The following is a 21688-nucleotide window of genomic DNA, read 5'->3' as shown; positions in this document are numbered from 1 at the left end:
AAAGGCTCAAGCTTCGTGTTACAATGCCCCAGGGCACTCCAGCTAGTGGAGATGCCCGCCTCCTGGACCCAGCCCCAACTTTTGGCGGCAAGTCCAGGAGAGATAATGAGAAAAACAAGGAGGAGTCACTGGCCAGTCAGGACAGCCCCTAAGGTGTCCAGAGCTGAGGTGACTCTGACTTTTTGAAATCCTCCATCTTGTAGAAGGAGGATTCCCCCAATAGGATTAGGGATGTGACCCCCTCCCCTTGGGAGGAGGCACAAAGAGGGTGTACCCACCCTCAGGGCTAGTAGCCATTGGCTACTAACCCCCCAGACCTAAACACGCCCTTAAATTTAGTATTTAAGGGCTCCCCTGAACCTAAGAATTTAGATTCCTGCAACCAACAAGAAGAAGGACTGCTGAGCTGAAAAACCCCTGCAGAGGAAGAACAGAAGACACCAACTGCCTTGGCCCCAGACTTACCGGCCTGTCTCCTGCCTTCCAAAGAAACCTGCTCCAGCGATGCTTTCCAAGGGACCAGCGACCTCTGAATCCTCTGAGGACTGCCCTGCTTCGAAAAAGACAAGAAACTCCTGAGGACAGCGGCACTGCTCCAAAAGAACTGCAACTTTGTTACAAGGAGCAGATTTAAAGACCCCTGCAACTCCCCGCAAGAAGCGTGAGACTTGCAACACTGCACCCGGCGACCCCGACTCGACTGGTGGAGAACAACCAACTCAGGGAGGACCCTCCGGCGACTCTACGACTGTGAGTAACCAAAGTTGTCCCCCCTGAGCCCCCACAGCGACGCCTGCAAAGGGAAACCCCAGGCTCCCCCTGACCGCGACTGTCTGAACTCCATTTCCCGACGGCTGGAAAAGACCCTGCACCCGCAGCCCCCAGCCCCTAAAGAAACGGAACTTCTGTGCAGGAGTGACCCCTAGGTGGCCCTCTCCCTTGCCCAGGTGGTGGCTACCCCGAGGAGCCCCCCCCTTGCCTGCCTGCATCGCTGAAGAGACCCCTGGGTCTCCCATTGAAAACTAAAGGAAACCCGATGCTTGTTTGCACACTGCACCCGGCCGCCCCCGCGCTGCTGAGGGTGTACTTTCTGTGTGGACTTGTGTCCCCCCCGGTGCCCTACAAAACCCCCCTGGTCTGCCCTCCGAAGACGCGGGTACTTACCTGCTGGCAGACTGGAACCGGGGCACCCCCTTCTCTCCATTGAAGCCTATGTGTTTTGGGCACCTCTTTGACCTTTGCACCTGACCAGCCCTGAGCTGCTGGTGTGATAACTTTGGGGTTGCTCTGAACCCCCAACGGTGGGCTACCTTGGACCCAAACCTGAGACTTGTAAGTGATTTACTTACCTGACAAAATTAACAAAAACTTACCTCCCCCAGGAACTGTGAAAATTGCACTGTGTCCACTTTTAAAACAGCTTATTGTGTTTTATGTGAAAAGTATTCATGCTAGTGTAATGATTTAAAGTTCCTGAAGTACTTACCTGCAATACCTTTCAAATGGGATGTTACATGTAGAATTTGAACCTGTGGTTCTTAAAATAAACTAAGAAAATATATTTTTCTATAACAAAACCTATTGGCTGGATTTGTCTCTGAGTGTGTGTTCCTCATTTCTTGCCTGTGTGTATGTACAACAAATGCTTAACACTACTCCTTGGATAAGCCTACTGCTCGACCACACTACCACAAAATAGAGCATTGGTATTATCTCTTTTTGCCACTATTTTACCTCTAAGGGGAACCCTTGGACTCTGTGCATACTATTCCTTACTTTGAAATAGTGCATACAGAGCCAACTTCCTACAGCCAGTCTCCAAGTGGGATCAACAGTGTGCCCAGAGCAAATCAGGTGTCACACTGAAGCTACATTAGTCTCTGAGGGTGGGGTGGACTTAGCCACACTGGCTGCCTGGCCCCCTAACATGCAAAAATACAGGCAGCAGCTCTTAATTAATGGGACAAGTGTAGAGGGCCTGAGGGATAAAGGTGCCAGTGTCACTATGGTGACAGAGAAACTGGTTTCCCCTGGCCAATACCTGGCTGGACAAACTTATCCAGTCACCAACGCTGACAATCCGACTAAAGTACATCCCATGGCTATGGTAACTTTAGAGTGGGGAGGGGTCAATGGCCTGAAACAGGTGGTGGTCTCCTCAAATATCCCAGTAGACTGTTTGCTTGGAAATGACCTGGAGTCCTCAGCATGGGCTGAGGTAGAACTGAAAACCCATGCAGCCATGCTGGGTATCCCTGAACTGGTGTGTGTCAAGACAAGGGCACAGTGCAAGGCTCAGGGTGAAAAAGTAGAGCTGGAGTCTGGGGAAAAAAGGGCCCAGCCTAACAAGAGGAAAGGAAAGTCAGCTGGGAAACCAACTGCAACACAGCAAGAAAAAGAGAACCTCTCTTCTCAGAGGGCAGAACTTCTTCCTGAGGGAACTGAGCCCATGGAGCTGGAACCTTATCAGGTTGAGCTCTTGGGCCCAGGGGGACCATCAAGGGAAGAGTTGTGTAAGGGACAAGAAACCTGTCCCTCTCTTGAAGGCCTTAGGCAGCAAGCTGCTGAAGAGTCCAAAGGCAAGAAAAATGGAACACATAGGGTCTATTGGGAAGATTGGCTCCTGTACACTGAGGCAAGATATCCCAAACCTGGTGCCACTAGGAGAGTGGTAGTGCCTCAGGGTTTCAGAGAGTTTATTCTGACCTTAGCCCATGATATTCCCCTTGCTGGGCATTTGGGGCAAACCAAGACGTGGGAGAGGTTAGTCAACCACTTCTACTGGCCCAATATGTCCCAGAAGGTTAAGGAGTTTTGCCTCTCCTGCCCCACCTGTCAAGCCAGTGGTAAGACAGGTGGGCATCCAAAGGCCCCCCTCATTCCACTTCCAGTGGTGGGGGTCCCCTTTGAAAGAGTGGGTGTGGACATAGTTGGTCCACTAGATCCTCCCACAGCCTCAGGAAATATGTACATCCTAGTAGTAGTGGATCATGCTACTAGGTATCCTGAAGCTATTCCCCTTAGGTCGACTACTGCCCCTGCAGTAGCCAAGGCCCTCATTGGTATCTTTACCAGAGTGGGCTTCCCTAAGGAGGTGGTGTCTGACAGAGGTACCAACTTCATGTCAGCATACCTAAAACACATGTGGAATGAGTGTGGAGTGACTTACAAGTTCACTACACCATATCATCCACAAACTAATGGCCTTGTTCAGAGATTCAACAAGACATTAAAGGGCATGTGTAAGGAAATGCCTCCTTGGCATGTTTACCCCCTGACTTTTTGCCTTTGCTGATGCTATGTTTTGAATTGAAAGTGTGCTGAGGCCTGCTAACCAGGCCCCAGCACCAGTGTTCTTTCCCTAACCTGTACTTTTGATTCCACAATAGGCACACCCTGGCATCCAGATAAGTCCCTGGTAAGTGGTACCCCTGGTACCAAGGGCCCTGATGCCAAGGAAGGTCTCTAAGGGCTGCAGCATGTCTTATGCCACCCTGGAGACCCCTCACTCAGCACAGACACACTGCTTGCCAGCTTGTGTGTGCTGGTGAGAACAAAACGAGTAAGTCGACATGGCACTCCTGTAAAGAAATGGCTCCCTGTTGCAGTTACCCCCCAATTTTTGCCTGATACTGATGCTGACTTGACTGAGAAGTGTGCTGGGACCCTGCTAACCAGGCCCCAGCACCAGTGTTCCTTCACCTAAAATGTACCATTGTATCCACAATTGGCACACCCTGGCATTCAGATAAGTCCCTTGTAACTGGTACTTCTAGTACCAAGGGCCCTGATGCCAAGGAAGGTCTCTAAGGGCTGCAGCATGTCTTATGCCACCCTAGAGACCCCTCACTCAGCACAGACACACTGCTTACAAGCCTGTGTGTCCTAGTGAGAACAAAATGAGTAAGTCGACATGGCACTCCCCTCAGGGTGCCATGCCAGCCTCTCACTGCCTATGGAGTATAGGTAAGACACCCCTCTAGCAGGCCTTACAGCCCTAAGGCAGGGTGCACTATACCATAGGTGAGGGTACCAGTGCATGAGCACTGTGCCCCTACAGTGTCTAAACAAAACCTTAGACATTGTAAGTGCAGGGTAGCCATAAGAGTATATGGTCTGGGAGTTTGTCAAACACGAACTCCACAGCACCATAATGGCTACCCTGAAAACTGGGAAGTTTGGTATCAAACTTCTCAGCACAATAAATGCACACTGATGCCAGTGTACATTTTATTGTAAAATACACCACAGAGGGCACCTTAGAGGTGCCCCCTGAAACTTAACCAACTAGCTGTGTAGGCTGACTGGTTCCTGCAGCCTGCCACACTAGAGACATGTTGCTGGCCCCATGGGGAGAGTGCCTTTGTCACTCTGAGGCCAGTAACAAAGCCTGCACTGGGTGGAGATGCTAACACCTCCCCCAGGCAGGAGCTGTGACACCTGGCGGTGAGCCTCAAAGGCTCACCCCTTTGTCACAGCCCAGCAGGGCACTCCAGCTTAGTGGAGTTGCCCGCCCCCTCCGGCCACGGCCCCCACTTTTGGCGGCAAGGCTGGAGGGAACAAAGAAAGCAACAAGGAGGAGTCACTGGCCAGTCAGGACAGCCCCTAAGGTGTCCTGAGCTGAAGTGACTCTAACTTTTAGAAATCCTCCATCTTGCAGATGGAGGATTCCCCCAATAGGGTTAGGATTGTGACCCCCTCCCCTTGGGAGGAGGCACAAAGAGGGTGTACCCACCCTCAGGGCTAGTAGCCATTGGCTACTAACCCCCCAGACCTAAACACGCCCTTAAATTTAGTATTTAAGGGCTACCCTGAACCCTAGAAAATTAGATTCCTGCAACTACAAGAAGAAGGACTGCCCAGCTGAAAACCCCTGCAGCGGAAGACCAGAAGACGACAACTGCCTTGGCTCCAGAAACTCACCGGCCTGTCTCCTGCCTTCCAAAGATCCTGCTCCAGCGACGCCTTCCAAAGGGACCAGCGACCTCGACATCCTCTGAGGACTGCCCCTGCTTCGAAAAGACAAGAAACTCCCGAGGACAGCGGACCTGCTCCAAGAAAAGCTGCAACTTTGTTTCCAGCAGCTTTAAAGAACCCTGCAAGCTCCCCGCAAGAAGCGTGAGACTTGCAACACTGCACCCGGCGACCCCGACTCGGCTGGTGGCGATCCAACACCTCAGGAGGGACCCCAGGACTACTCTGATACTGTGAGTACCAAAACCTGTCCCCCCTGAGCCCCCACAGCGCCGCCTGCAGAGGGAATCCCGAGGCTTCCCCTGACCGCGACTCTTTGAACCTAAAGTCCCGACGCCTGGGAGAGACCCTGCACCCGCAGCCCCCAGGACCTGAAGGACCGGACTTTCACTGGAGAAGTGACCCCCAGGAGTCCCTCTCCCTTACCCAAGTGGAGGTTTCCCCGAGGAATCCCCCCCTTGCCTGCCTGCAGCGCTGAAGAGATCCCGAGATCTCTCATAGACTAACATTGCGAACCCGACGCCTGTTCCTACACTGCACCCGGCCGCCCCCGCGCTGCTGAGGGTGAAATTTCTGTGTGGACTTGTGTCCCCCCCCGGTGCCCTACAAAACCCCCCTGGTCTGCCCTCCGAAGATGCGGGTACTTACCTGCAAGCAGACCGGAACCGGGGCACCCCCTTCTCTCCATTCTAGCCTATGTGTTTTGGGCACCACTTTGAACTCTGCACCTGACCGGCCCTGAGCTGCTGGTGTGGTGACTTTGGGGTTGCTCTGAACCCCCAACGGTGGGCTACCTTGGACCAAGAACTGAGCCCTGTAAGTGTCTTACTTACCTGGTTAACCTAACAAATACTTACCTCCCCTAGGAACTGTGAAAATTGCACTAAGTGTCCACTTTTAAAACAGCTATTTGTGAATAACTTGAAAAGTATACATGCAATTTTGATGATTTGAAGTTCCTAAAGTACTTACCTGCAATACCTTTCGAATGAGATATTACATGTAGAATTTGAACCTGTGGTTCTTAAAATAAACTAAGAAAAGATATTTTTCTATAACAAAACCTATTGGCTGGATTTGTCTCTGAGTGTGTGTACCTCATTTATTGTCTATGTGTATGTACAACAAATGCTTAACACTACTCCTTGGATAAGCCTACTGCTCGACCACACTACCACAAAATAGAGCATTAGTATTATCTCTTTTTGCCACTATCTTACCTCTAAGGGGAACCCTTGGACTCTGTGCATACTATTCCTTACTTTGAAATAGTGCATACAGAGCCAACTTCCTACAACTCCCCTCAGGGTGCCATGCCAGCCTCTCACTGCCTATGCAGGTATAGATAAGTCACCCCTCTAGTAGGCCTTACAGCCCTAAGGCAGGGTGCCCATACCATAGGTGAGGGCACCAGTGCATGAGCACTGTGCCCCTACATTGTCTAAGCAATACCTTAGACATTGTAAGTGCAGGGTAGCCATAAGAGTATATGGTCTGGGAGTCTGTTTTACACTAACTCCACAGCACCATAATGGCTACACTGAAAACTGGGAAGTTTGGTATCAAACTTCTCAGCACAATAAATGCACACTGATGCCAGTGTACATTTTATTGTAAACTACACCCCAGAGGGGCACCTTAGAGGTGCCCCCTGAAACCTTAACCGACTATCTGTGTAGGCTGACTGGTTCCAGCAGCCTGCCACACTAGAGACATGTTGCTGGCCCCATGGGGAGAGTGCCTTTGTCACTCTGAGGCCAGTAACAAAGCCTGCACTGGGTGGAGATGCTAACACCTCCCCAGGCAGGAGCTGTAACACCTGGCGGTGAGCCTCAAAGGCTCACCCCTTTGTGCCAGCACCACAGGACACTCCAGCTAGTGGAGTTGCCCGCCCCCTCCGGCCACGGCCCCCACTTTTGGCGGCAAGGCCGGAGGAAACAAAGAAAACAACAAGGAGGAGTCACTGGCCAGTCAGGACAGCCCCTAAGGTGTCCTGAGCTGAGGTGACTCTAACTTTTAGAAATCCTCCATCTTGCAGATGGAGGATTCCCCCAATAGGATTAGGGATGTGACCCCCTCCCCTTGGGAGGAGGCACAGAGAGGGTGTACTCACCCTCAGGGCTAGTAGCCATTGGCTACTAACCCCCCAGACCTAAACACGCCCTTAAATTTAGTATTTAAGGGCTTCCCTGAACCTAGGAAAATAGATTCCTGCAACTACAAGAAGAAGGACTGCTGAGCTGAAAAACCCCTGCAGAGGAAGAACAGAAGACACCAACTGCTTTGGCTCCAGACTTACCGGCCTGTCTCCTGCCTTCCAAAGAAACCTGCTCCAGCGACGCTTTCCAAGGGACCAGCGACCTCTGAATCCTCTGAGGACTGCCCTGCTTCGAGAAAGACAAGAAACTCCCGAGGACAGCGGCCCTGCTCCAAAAGAACTGCAACTTTGTTTCAAGTAGCAGATTTAAAGACCCCTGCAACTCCCCGCAAGAAGCGTGAGACTTGCAACACTGCACCCGGCGACCCCGACTCGACTGGTGGATAACCAACACCTCAGGGAGGACCCTCCGGCGACTCCAAGACTGTGAGTAACCAAAGTTGTCCCCCCTGAGCCCCCACAGCGACGCCTGCAGAGGGAATCCCGAGGCTCCCCCTGACCGCGACTGCCTGAACTCCATTTCCCGACGGCTGGAAAAGACCCTGCACCCGCAGCCCCCAGCACCTAAAGAAACGGAACTCCTGTGCAGGAGTGACCCCCAGGAGGCCCTCTCCCTTGCCCAGGTGGTGGCTACCCCGAGGAGCCCCCCCCCCCTTGCCTGCCTGCAACGCTGAAGAGATCCCTTGATCTCTCATAAGAAACCATTGAAAACCCGACGCGTGTTTGCACACTGCACCCGGCCGCCCCCTCGCTGCTGAGGGTGTACTTTTTGTGCTGACTTGTGTCCCCCCCGGTGCCCTACAAAACCCCCCTGGTCTGCCCTCCGAAGACGCGGGTACTTACCTGCTGGCAGACTGGAACCGGGGCACCCCCTTCTCTCCATTGAAGCCTATGTGTTTTGGGCCCCTCTTTGACCTTTGCACCTGACCGGCCCTGAGCTGCTGGTGTGATAACTTTAGGTTTGCTCTGAACCCCCAATGGTGGGCTACCTTGGACCAAAAACTGAAACCTGTAAGTGACTTACTTACCTGTTAAAACTAACATTACTTTACCTCCCCCAGGAACTGTGAAAATTGCACTGTGTCCACTTTTAAAACAGCTTATTGTGTTTTATGTAAAAAGTATACATGCTAATGAAATGATTCAAAGTTCCTAAAGTACTTACCTGCAATACCTTTCAAATGAGATATTACATGTAAAATTTGAACCTGTGGTTCTTAAAATAAACTAAGAAAATATATTTTTCTATAACAAAACCTATTGGCTGGATTTGTCTCTGAGTGTGTGTTCCTCATTTATTGCCTTTGTGTATGTACAACAAATGCTTAACACTACTCCTTTGATAAGCCTACTGCTCGACCACACTACCACAAAATAGAGCATTAGTATTATCTCTTTTTGCCACTATCTTACCTCTAAGGGGAACCCTTGGACTCTGTGCATGCTATTCCTTACTTTGAAATAGCACATACAGAGCCAACTTCCTACAATTGGCATGAGCATTACACTTCTGTGCTGGATATTATATGTTCATGGATCTATGGTAGGCTCACTAGTCGCCTCACCTGTGCTTGTTGGAATACATAATGTCCTTTGGTGGGAGATTTTCATTATGTGATGCAGGGGGTTATGGTGGCGTTTTCATTATCACCTTCAAAAGATAATTCCAAAGCTTAACTGTACTATTTGTGTTGAGAGTGCATGAATGTCACTTGTTTTGCAGTGGTTAGAGGAGAACGGAACTGCACAATAATAGAGTGAGGATCATGCTTCTGGGCCTCTTTATACCCCACTGCTGCCTGTATACCTCGCACTCCCTAGTGTTACACAAAACATTAATCCCTCCAATTGCCATTCTGCCCAAGGTACTTCATAATTTTATTAAAAGATGGCTCATTCTTAGGGGCTTATTGGTAATCTTGAGTGTTGTAGTAATGGATGTGTAGCACAGAATCACATCATTGTTCCAGATCACTGTCACATCATATTTGATAAAGATGTTTAGCTAGTTGGAGGAGCAGGGAAACTCTGAGACCCCTCAGAGACGAATGGTGAAATCTGAGAATGACCATCTGTACTTCTCTTGCTCAGGTTGGGTAGACATGATGTAAACCCTAAAATTTAAGATTCACATTTTTAAAGTTTGACAGCAAAAGGATGAAGTTGTAAATGTGCAGAGTTCAGGTACAGTACAGTACAAGAATGTAACTGTATGTAATGCTTCATGCTGTAGCTCTACTACTTGACCATATTAGTAATATATATTCCTTTAAATAATATGAGATGTACACTTTTGGTGCCATATGGTGCTATATATAAGCTACCTTGATTGAAACAAAACTAGCTGAATTCGATAATACGCATGAGGTGGACACAGACAGATTAGTTGGTATTTTTAAAGTTGCCTTCTGTCCCCTTCACAGGTTGTCAAAGTAACAGTGTTAAACACAGAACCTGAAAAGGAGCGAATGAAACTGTCCCTGAAGCTGACGGCAGGATCAGTTCAAGAAGATTTAGAACAAAGCCCAGAGATGAAGGAGCGTGCACTGAAATGTGAAATTGGCAAGGTATGGCTGCAATAAAGGCCCTCAATTGTACTTTGAATGCTTTTCAGACATGTTATACATTTTTGGCTTGCGCAAACTGTGACCTTATAGGATTATACAAGCTCCCCCAGCATATAGACTACTTTCTTGTCCTAATAATGTATGCAGATAATTAAAGCACCACTCGGCTTTTGAAGTGTACCCGAGTACCTTTTTCAGATTCAACTTAGTTCAAGCACTCAATTCTGGCTATCCTTTCATAGATTAAAAAACTGTTTACATTATGAAATAAATCGGTTTGTTTTGGCTTTGTGTATTCATTAGAAGTGTTGCTGAAGTGAATGACTGTTCGCCTGTCAGTAATCAAGGAATTACTGTACACTAGCGCACACACCACTCTTCACCTACAGAGCCAATTGCCATTTCAAAGATCTCTCATTTAAGAATAGGCAGTCAGAAGATTCTAGATGAGGGTTCACATAGGATCTCGTTGGTGATATCCCACAACCAAAAGACGACCGTCCAACAGAAAGGGAACATAGGGCGACAGAAATGAAATACACACTGACCTATGAAGGTCCAAACCAGGGACAAAATGCTCTCTATAACCACAGTGCAATAAAACTAGCGTTTCAGACACTGATTCAAATTAAAACTGTGTTTTCTTAGATCAATTTGAGTCCGGTTTTTCAGACTGAAAAAGCACCAAAGACTCATTAAGAACAATGAATGATGTGCTGAATAAAACAGTACAACTTAAAGAGTCTGTTACCACGAGGTTGCTAATTTCAAGTCAAGTGCACAGATGCCTTCCTAACTTGTGTGTGATTGCTGCTTTGTCATGGCTCAGATTTTCAGCGTACTGGAAGAAACTGCCACTTCACATAAAAATGGAACCAGAGTAAAAGCAGTGATGCCAGATATTTTGAAATGTCTCAGAGATGCCTATAATTGAGTGAACATTATTCTCTACGCTGCAACTTGAAGCGAGGAAGATTTCAAGCTTGCTGTGCTGAATTTTTCTCTTATTACTGCCCACACTATCCTTTGTATATGGAACATATGATATACTTGTGACCTTAGGTACGTTTTAGTCTTTCTCAACTTGTACGTAACCAAAACCATCAGACCCTTTTGTAGCCAGTCTGACTCAGAGAGTTGTTCTCCAAACACACAATGTTGGCAATGTATTACATACAAAACTAGGGAGACACCCATTCAATACAGTTTTTACGCTTGACGCAGGAGATTTGGCATTGGACTCTTCACCACCATAGCCCCCTCCCTGTAGAATATCTCCTGGGAGTGGACAATTGAATAGCAGACCTACTCAGCAGAACGCGGCAACAAGCCAAGGGTGGGAACTCCATCCCTAAGTCCTACAGCAATACTTAATCCGTAGACCTCTTCGCCAGTGCAAAAAGCTCAAAGTGCTGAAGCTTCACCTCCAGATGATCTTAGTAACTCCCACTTGGACGAGACAATCCTGGTACACAACACTGGTGGACCTGTCCTTAATACCTCACGAGAAGCTTCTCAATCAGTGGCAGAAAAGTCCAATATTTCAACCCCAAACAACTGAACCTCGCAATTTGGCTCCTGAAGTCAGAGAATTCAGATACTTGCACCTGCCTCCAGAATGTATGGACATTCTTAAAGAGGCGAGGCATCTAACAACCAGAACCTGCTATGCAGATAAATGGAAAATATTTGGCCCTTACTGCATAGAGCAACACATAAACCCCTGTGTGCCCACATACAACAAGTAGTATGTTATTTGTTACACCTAAAAACAAATCAAGATAAGCATATGTTTCCATATGACTGCACCTTGCTACAATTGCAGCGTACCTTCAAAAGCATAAGCATAAGCATCAGTCCCTTTCCCTTGTACCAGCCATTAAAGTGTTCATGGAAGGGGCAAAAAGAATAATCCCTCCACTAGCTCCCCCAGTCTCATCATGGAATCTGAGCGTGGTACATACAAGACTTATGTCCACACCTTTTGAACCTTTTAATTTCTGCCCCCTACAGTTCCTATTCTGGAAAGTTGCTTTCATGGTAACCATCACATCAACGAGAAGGGTTAGTGTAGGAAGTTGGCTCTGTATGTGCTATATCAAAGTAAGGAATAGCATGCACAGAGTCCAAGGGGTTCCCCTTAGAGGTAAAATAGTGGTAAAAAGAGATAATACTAATGCTCTATTTTGTGGTAGTGTGGTCGAGCAGTAGGCTTATCCAAGGAGTAGTGTTAAGCATTTGTTGTACATACACATAGGCAATAAATGAGGTACACACACTCAGAGACAAATCCAGCCAATAGGTTTTGTTATAGAAAAATATCTTTTCTTAGTTTATTTTAAGAACCACAGGTTAAAATTTTACATGTAATAGCTCATTTGAAAGGTATTGCAGGTAAGTACTCTAGGAACTTTGAATCATTACTTTAGCATGTATACTTTTCACATAAAACACAATAAGCTGTTTTAAAAGTGGACACTTAGTGCAATTTTCACAGTTCCTGGGGGAGGTAAGTTATTGTTAGTTTTCACAGGTAAGTAAGTCACTTACAGTTTTCAGTTTTTGGTCCAAGGTAGCCCACCGTTGGGGGTTCAGAGCAACCCCAAAGTTATCACACCAGCAGCTCAGGGCCGGTCAGGTGCAAAGGTCAAAGAGGTGCCCAAAACACATAGGCTACAATGGAGAGAAGGGGGTGCCCCGGTTCCAGTCTGCCAGCAGGTAAGTACCCGCGTCTTCGGAGGGCAGACCAGGGGGGTTTTGTAGGGCACCGGGGGGGACACAAGTCAGCACAGAAAGTACACCCTCAGCAGCGCGGGGGCGGCCGGGTGCAGTGTGCAAACACGCGTCGGGTTTTCAATGGAAGTCAATGAGAGATCAAGGGATCTCTTCAGCGTCGCAGGCAGGCAAGGGGGGGCTCCTCGGGGTAGCCACCACCTGGGCAAGGGAGAGGGCCTCCTGGGGGTCACTCCTGCACAGAAGTTCCGTTTCTTTAGGGGCTGGGGGCTGCGGGTGCAGGGTCTTTTCCAGCCGTCGGGAAATGGAGTTCAGACAGTCGCGGTCAGGGGGAGCCTGGGGATTCCCTCTGCAGGCGTCGCTGTGGGGGCTCAGGGGGGACAACTTTGGTTACTCACAGTCGTAGAGTCGCCGGAGGGTCCTCCCTGAGTTGGTTGTTCTCCACCAGTCGAGTCGGGGTCGCCGGGTGCAGTGTTGCAAGTCTCACGCTTCTTGCGGGGAGTTGCAGGGGTCTTTAAATCTGCTCCTTGTAACAAAGTTGCAGTTCTTTTGGAGCAGTGCCGCTGTCCTCTGGAGGTTCTTGTCTTTTTCGAAGCAGGGCAGTCCTCGGAGGATTCAGAGGTCGCTGGTCCCTTGGAAAGCGTCGCTGGAGCAGGGTTCTTTGGAAGGCAGGAGACAGGCCGGTAAGTCTGGGGCCAAGGCAGTTGGTGTCTTCTGGTCTTCCTCTGCAGGGGTCTTTCAGCTCAGCAGTCCTTCTTCTTGTAGTTGCAGGAATCTGTTTTTCTAGGTTCAGGGAAGCCCTTAAATACTAAATTTAAGGGCGTGTTTAGGTCTGGGGGGTTAGTAGCCAATGGCTACTAGCCCTGAGGGTGAGTACACCCTCTTTGTGCCTCCTCCCAAGGGGAGGGGGTCACATCCCTAATCCTATTGGGGGAATCCTCCATCTGCAAGATGGAGGATTTCTAAAAGTTAGTCACTTCAGCTCAGGACACCTTAGGGGCTGTCCTGACTGGCCAGTGACTCCTCCTTGTTGCTTTCTTTGTTCCCTCCAGCCTTGCCGCCAAAAGTGGGGGCCGTGGCCGGAGGGGGCGGGCAACTCCACTAAGCTGTGCTGTGACAAAGGGGTGAGCCTTTGAGGCTCACCGCCAGGTGTTACAGCTCCTGCCTGGGGGAGGTGTTAGCATCTCCACCCAGTGCAGGCTTTGTTACTGGCCTCAGAGTGACAAAGGCACTCTCCCCATGGGGCCAGCAACATGTCTCTAGTGTGGCAGGCTGCTGGAACCAGTCAGCCTACACAGATAGCCGGTTAGGTTTCAGGGGGCACCTCTAAGGTGCCCTCTGTGGTGTATTTTACAATAAAATGTACACTGGCATCCGTGTGCATTTATTGTGCTGAGGAGTTTGATACCAAACTTCCCAGTTTTCAGTGTAGCCATTATGGTGCTGTGGAGTTCGTGTAAAACAGACTCCCAGACCATATACTCTTATGGCTACCCTGCACTTACAATGTCTAAGGTTTTGCTTAGACACTGTAGGGGCACAGTGCTCATGCACTGGTACCCTCACCTATGGTATAGTGCACCCTGCCTTAGCCTGCTAGAGGGGTGTCTTACCTATACTGCATAGGCAGTGAGAGGCTGGCATGGCACCCTGAGGGGAGTGCCATGTCGACTTACTCGTTTTGTTCTCACTAGCACACACAAGCTGGCAAGCAGTGTGTCTGTGCTGAGTGAGGGGTCTCCAGGGTGGCATAATACATGCTGCAGCCCTTAGAGACCTTCCCTGGCATCAGGGCCCTTGGTACCAGAGGTACCAGTTACAAGGGACTTATCTGGATGCCAGGGTGTGCCAATTGTGGAATCAAAAGTACAGGTTAGGGAAAGAACACTGGTGCTGGGGCCTGGTTAGCAGGCCTCAGCACACTTTCAATTCAAAACATAGCATCAGCAAAGGCAAAAAGTCAGGGGGTAACCATGCCAAGGAGGCATTTCCTTACTCAACGAAAGAGGATGAGACTAACCTTTCCCAAGAGAGTCTTCATTTTCTAAGTGGAAGAACCTGGAAAGGCCATCTGCATTGGCATGGGCATTCCCAGGTCTGTGTTCCACTACAAAGTCCATTCCCTGTAGGGAGATGGACCACCTCAACAGTTTTGGATTTTCACCTTTCATTTGCATCAGCCATCTGAGAGGTCTGTGGTCAGTCTGAACTAGGAAGTGAGTACCAAAGAGGTATGGTCTCCGCTTCTTCAGGGACCAAACCACAGCAAAGGCCTCCCTCTCAATGGCACTCCAACGCTGCTCCCTGGGGAGTAACCTCCTGCTAATGAAAGCAACAGGCTGGTCAAGGCCATCATCATTTGTTTGGGACAAAACTGCCCCTATCCCATGTTCAGAGGCATCTGTTTGCACAATGAATTGCTTGGAGTAATCTGGAGCTTTTAGAACTGGTGCTGTGCACATAGCTTGCTTCAGGGTGTCAAAGGCCTGTTGGCATTCTACAGTCCAGTTTACTTTCTTGGGCATTTTCTTGGAGGTGAGTTCTGTGAGGGCTGTCACAATGGATCCATATCCCTTCACAAACCTCCTATAGTACCCAGTCAAGCCAAGGAATGCCCTGACTTGAGTCTGGGTTTTTGGAGCTACCCAGTCCAGAATAGTCTGGATCTTGGGTTGGAGTGGCTGAACTTGGCCTCCACCTACAAGGTGTCCCAAGTAAACCACAGTTCCCTGCCCTATCTGGCATTTGGATGCCTTGATAGAGAGGCCTGCAGATTGCAGGGCCTTCAAAACCTTCTTCAGGTGGACCAGGTGATCCTGCCAGGTGGAGCTGAAGACAGCAATATCATCAAGATAAGCTGCACTAAAGGATTCCAACCCAGCAAGGACTTGATTCACCAACCTTTGGAAGGTGGCAGGGGCATTCTTTAAACCAAAGGGCATAACAGTGAACTGATAATGCCCATCAGGTGTGGAGAATGCTGTCTTTTCTTTTGCTCCAGGGGCCATTTTGATTTGCCAGTACCCTGCTGTTAAGTCAAAGGTACTTAAATTAGGGGCTGCCAAATTCTTGTCTATGAGCTCATCAGCTCTAGGAATGGGATGGGCATCTGTCTTGGTGACAGAGTTGAGACCTCTGTAGTCCACACAAAACCTCATCTCTCTCTTTCCGTCTTTGGTGTGAGGTTTGGGGACTAAGACCACTGGGCTAGCCCAGGGGCTGTCAGAGTGCTCTATTACTCCCAATTCCAGCATCTTGTGGACTTCCACCTTGATGCTTTCCTTAACTTGATCAGACTGTCTAAATATTTTGTTTTTGACAGGCATGCTGTCTCCTGTGTCCACATCATGGGTACACAGGTGTGTCTGACCAGGGGTTAGGGAAAAGAGTTCAGCAAACTGTTGCAGGACCTTCCTACAGTCAGCTTGCTGTTGGCTAGAGAGGGTGTCTGAGTAGATCACCCCATCCACTGAGCCATCTTTAGGGTCTGATGAGAGGAGATCAGGGAGAGGTTCACTCTCAGCTTCCTGGTCCTCATCTGTCACCATCAACAGATTTACATCAGCCCTGTCATGGAAGAGCTTAAGGCGGTTTACATGGATCACCCTCTTGGGGCTCCTGCTTGTGCCCAGGTCTACCAGGTAGGTGACCTGACTCTTCCTTTCTAGTACTGGGTAAGGGCCACTCCATTTGTCCTGGAGTGCCCTGGGAGCCAGAGGCTCCAGAACCCAGACTTTCTGCCCTGGTTGAAATTCAACCAGTGCAGCCTTTTGGTCATACCACAACTTCTGGAGTTGTTGGCTGGCCTCAAGGTTTTTACTTGCCTTTTCCATGTACTCTGCCATTCTTGAGCGAAGGCCAAGTACATAGTCCACTATTGTAAGGAAATGCCTCCTTGGCATGGTTGCCCCCTGACTTTTTGCCTTTGCTGATGCTATGTTTACAATTGAAAGTGTGCTGAGGCCTGCTAACCAGGCCCCAGCACCAGTGTTCTTTCCCTAACCTGTACTTTTGTATCCACAATTGGCAGACCCTGGCATCCAGATAAGTCCCTTGTAACTGGTACTTCTAGTACCAAGGGCCCTGATGCCAAGGAAGGTCTCTAAGGGCTGCAGCATGTCTTATGCTACCCTGGAGACCTCTCACTCAGCACAGACACCCTGCTTGCCAGCTTGTGTGTGCTAGTGAGGACAAAACGAGTAAGTCGACATGGCACTCCCCTCAGGGTGCCATGCCAGCCTCTCACTGCCTATGCAGTATAGGTAAGACACCCCTCTAGCAGGCCTTACAGCCCTAAGGCAGGGTGCACTATACCATAGGTGAGGGTACCAGTGCATGAGCATGGTACCCCTACAGTGTCTAAACAAAACCTTAGACATTGTAAGTGCAGGGTAGCCATAAGAGTATATGGTCTGGGAGTTTGTCAAACACGAACTCCACAGCACCATAATGGCTACACTGAAAACTGGGAAGTTTGGTATCAAACTTCTCAGCACAATAAATGCACACTGATGCCAGTGTACATTTTATTGTAAAATACACCCCAGAGGGCACCTTAGAGGTGCCCCCTGAAACTTAACCGACTATCTGTGTAGGCTGACTAGTTTTAGCAGCCTGCCACAAACCGAGACATGTTGCTGGCCCCATGGGGAGAGTGCCTTTGTCACTCTGAGGCCAGTAACAAAGCCTGCACTGGGTGGAGATGCTAACACCTCCCCCAGGCAGGAATTGTCACACCTGGCGGTGAGCCTCAAAGGCTCACCTCCTTTGTGCCAACCCAGCAGGACACTCCAGCTAGTGGAGTTGCCCGCCCCCTCCGGCCAGGCCCCACTTTTGGCGGCAAGGCCGGAGAAAATAATGAGAAAAACAAGGAGGAGTCACTGGCCAGTCAGGACAGCCCCTAAGATGTCCTGAGCTGAAGTGACTCTAACTTTTAGAAATCCTCCATCTTGCAGATGGAGGATTCCCCCAATAGGGTTAGGATTGTGACCCCCTCCCCTTGGGAGGAGGCACAAAGAGGGTGTACCCACCCTCAGGGCTAGTAGCCATTGGCTACTAACCCCCCAGACCTAAACACGCCCTTAAATTTAGTATTTAAGGGCTACCCTGAACCCTAGAAAATTAGATTCCTGCAACTACAAGAAGAAGGACTGCCTAGCTGAAAACCCCTGCAGAGGAAGACCAGAAGACGACAACTGCCTTGGCTCCAGAAACTCACCGGCCTGTCTCCTGCCTTCCAAAGATCCTGCCCCAGCGACGCCTTCCAAAGGGACCAGCGACCTCGACATCCTCTGAGGACTGCCCCGGCTTCGAAAAGACAAGAAACTCCCGAGGACAGCGGACCTGCTCCAAGAAAAGCTGCAACTTTGTTTCCAGCAGCTTTAAAGAACCCTGCAAGCTCCCCGCAAGAAGCGTGAGACTTGCAACACTGCACCCGGCGACCCCGACTCGGCTGGTGGCGATCCAACACCTCAGGAGGGACCCCAGGACTACTCTGATACTGTGAGTACCAAAACCTGCCCCCCCTGAGCCCCCACAGCGCCGCCTGCAGAGGGAATCCCGAGGCTTCCCCTGACCGCGACTCTTTGAACCTAAAGTCCCGACGCCTGGGAGAGACCCTGCACCCGCAGCCCCCAGGACCTGAAGGACCGGACTTTCACTGGAGAAGTGACCCCCAGGAGTCCCTCTCCCTTGCCCAAGTGGAGGTTTCCCCGAGGAATCCCCCCCTTGCCTGCCTGCAGCGCTGAAGAGATCCCGAGATCTCTCATAGACTAACATTGCGAACCCGACGCTGGTTTCTACACTGCACCCGGCCGCCCCCGCGCCGCTGAGGGTGAAATTTCTGTGTGGACTTGTGTCCCCCCCGGTGCCCTACAAAACCCCCCTGGTCTGCCCTCCGAAGACACGGGTACTTACCTGCAAGCAGACCGGAACCGGGGCACCCCCTTCTCTCCATTCTAGCCTATGCGTTTTGGGCACCACTTTGAACTCTGCACCTGACCGGCCCTGAGCTGCTGGTGTGGTGACTTTGGGGTTGCTCTGAACCCCCAACGGTGGGCTACCTTGGACCAAGAACTAAGCCCTGTAAGTGTCTTACTTACCTGGTTAACCTAACAAATACTTACCTCCCCTAGGAACTGTGAAAATTGCACTAAGTGTCCACTTTTAAAACAGCTATTTGTGAATAACGTGAAAAGTATACATGCAATTTTGATGATTTGAAGTTCCTAAAGTACTTACCTGCAATACCTTTCGAATGAGATATTACATGTAGAATTTGAACCTGTGGTTCTTAAAATAAACTAAGAAAAGATATTTTTCTATACAAAAACCTATTGGCTGGATTTGTCTCTGAGTGTGTGTACCTCATTTATTGTCTTTGTGTATGTACAACAAATGCTTAACACTACTCCTTGGATAAGCCTACTGCTCGACCACACTACCACAAAATAGAGCATTAGTATTATCTATTTTTACCACTATTTTACCTCTAAGGGGAACCCTTGGACTCTGTGCATGCTATTCCTTACTTTGAAATAGCACATACAGAGCCAACTTCCTACAACTATGTCTTGTTTAGGCTCATGAAGAGGTCTCTCCCAGCCTTCTTTAACAAGAGCAAGTGGTCCCCTTACAGGGTGGCCAAACAGAAGTTCAAAGGGTGAGAATCCTACTCCCTTCTGAGGCACCTCTCTGTAAGCGAAAAGCAGACATGGCAAGAGGACATCCCATCTCCTTTTGAGTTTCTCTGGGAGCCCCATGATCATGCCCTTTAATGTCTTGTTGAATCTCTCAACAAGGCCATTAGTTTGTGGATGATATGGTGTAGTGAATTTATAAGTCACCCCACATTCATTCCACATTTGTTTTAGGTATGCTGACATGAAGTTGGTACCTCTGTCAGACACCACCTCCTTAGGGAAGCCCACTCTGGTAAAGATACCAATGAGGGCCTTGGTTACTGCAGGGGCAGTAGTCGACCTAAGGGGAATAGCTTCAGGATACCTAGTAGCATGATCCACTGCTACTAGGATGTACATATTTCCTGAGGCTGTGGGAGGTTCTAGTGGACCAACTATGTCCACACCCACTCTTTCAAAGGGGACCCCCACCACTGGAAGTGGAATGAGGGGGGCCTTTGGGTGCCCACCTGTCTTACCACTGGATTGACAGGTGGGGCAGGAGAGGCAAAACTCCTTAACCTTCTGGGACATATTGGGCCAGTAGAAGTGGTTGACTAACCTCTCCCACGTCTTGGTTTGTCCCAAATGCCCAGCAAGGGGAATATCATGGGCTAAGGTCAGGATAAACTCTCTGAAACTCTGAGGCACTACCACTCTCCTAGTGGCACCAGGTTTGGGATCTCTTGCCTCAGTGTACAGGAGTCCATCTTCCCAATAGACCCTATGTGTTCCATTTTTCTTGCCTTTGGACTCTTCAGCAGCTTGCTGCCTAAGGCCTTCAAGAGAGGGACAGGTTTCTTGTCCCTTACACAACTCTTCCCTTGAGGGTCCCCCTGGGCCCAAGAGCTCAACCTGATAAGGTTCCAGCTCCATAGGCTCAGTTCCCTCAGAGGGCAGAACTTCTTCCTGAGAAGAGAGGTTCTCTTTTTGGTGTTGTGTTGCAGCTGGTTTCCCAGCTGACTTTCCTTTTCTCTTGGTAGGCTGGGCCATTTTTCCAGACTCCAGCTCTACTTTTTCACCCTGTGCCTTGCACTGTGCCCTAGTCTTGACACACACCAGTTCAGGGATACTCAGCATGGCTGCATGGGTTTTCAGTTCTACCTCAGCCCATGCTGAGGACTCCAGGTCATTTCCAAGCAAACAGTCTACTGGGATATTTGAGGAGACCACCACCTGTTTCAGGCCATTGACCCCTCCCCACTCTAAAGTTACCATAGCCATGGGATGTACTTTAGTCTGATTGTCAGCGTTGGTGACTGGATAAGTTTGTCCAGCCAGGTATTGGCCAGGGGAAACCAGTTTCTCTGTCACCATGGTGACACTGGCACCTGTATCCCTCAGGCCCTCTACACTTGTCCCATTAATTAAGAGCTGCTGCCTGTATTTTTGCATGTTAGGGGGCCAGGCAGCCAGTGTGGCTAAATCCACCCCACCCTCAGAGACTAATGTAGCTTCAGTGTGACACCTGATTTGCTCTGGGCACACTGTTGATCCCACTTGGAGACTGGCCATTCCAGTTTTAGCTAGATGGGAGTTAGAAGTGGTATCTTTCTTGGGACAGGCCTTGTCTCCAGTTTGGTGTCCAGACTGACTACAGTTACGACACCAGGCCTTTTTGGGATCAAAGATTTTACCCTTGTACCCAGAATTGTTTTGTGAAGAGGCTCTGGGCCCACCCTCCTGTGCAGGTTTTTGGGGGCCTGTAGAAGACTCTTTACTATCTTTGTTTTTGGCTGTCTCACCACCTTTCCCTTGGGGAGGTTTTGTGACCCCTTTCTTTTGGTCACCCCCTGTGGAAGCTTTGGACACCCTAGTTTTGACCCAATGGTCCGCCTTCTTTCCCAATTCTTGGGGAGAAATTGGTCCTAGGTCCACCAGATGCTGATGCAGTTTATCATTGAAACAATTACTTAATAGGTGTTCTTTCACAAATAAATTGTACAGCCCATCATAATCATTTACACCATTGCCTTGAATCCAACCATCTAGTGTTTTTACTGAGTAGTCTACAAAGTCAACCCAGGTCTGGCTCGAGGATTTTTGAGCCCCCCTGAATCTAATCCTATACTCCTCAGTGGAGAATCCAAAGCCCTCAATCAGGGTACCCTTCATGAGGTCATAAGATTCTGCATCTTTTTTAGAGAGTGTGAGGAGTCTATCCCTACACTTTCCTGTGAACATTTCCCAAAGGAGAGCACCCCAGTGAGATTTGTTCACTTTTCTGGTTTCACAAGCCCTCTCAAAAGCTGTGAACCATTTGGTGATGTCATCACCATCTTCATATTTTGTTACAATCCCTTTGGGGATTTTCAACATGTCAGGAGAATCTCTGACCCTATTTATGTTGCTGCCACCATTGATGGGTCCTAGGCCCATCTCTTGTCTTTCCCTTTCTATGGCTAGGATCTGTTTTTCCAAAGCCAATCTTTTGGCCATCCTGGCTAACTGGATGTCCTCTTCACTGGAGTTATCCTCAGTGATTTCAGAGAGGCTGGACCCTCCTGTGAGGGAGCCAGCATCTCTGACTATTATTTTTGGAGTCAGGGCTTGAGAAGCCCTGTTCTCCCTAGATA

The 21688-nt window shown here is 49.2% G+C and overlaps 1 protein-coding gene across 1 annotated transcript in view; it reads left to right on the top strand.

The window, feature by feature from the left end:
* Positions 1-21688, top strand: part of PDCD11 (programmed cell death 11) — a 345954-nt gene that overhangs the window by 185341 nt on the left and 138925 nt on the right. Inside the window, exon 14 of the mRNA XM_069242225.1 lies at positions 9556-9699. Coding sequence (XP_069098326.1) covers positions 9556-9699 — 144 coding nt within the window. The remainder of the gene's footprint in view (positions 1-9555; positions 9700-21688) is intronic.

Source organism: Pleurodeles waltl, chromosome 6 (genome assembly GCF_031143425.1).
Source record: "Pleurodeles waltl isolate 20211129_DDA chromosome 6, aPleWal1.hap1.20221129, whole genome shotgun sequence".
In the NCBI taxonomy this organism is placed as follows: domain Eukaryota; kingdom Metazoa; phylum Chordata; class Amphibia; order Caudata; family Salamandridae; genus Pleurodeles; species Pleurodeles waltl.
Note: the sequence above shows the minus strand (reverse complement) of the source record. Positions and strands in the feature narration are given on the sequence as shown.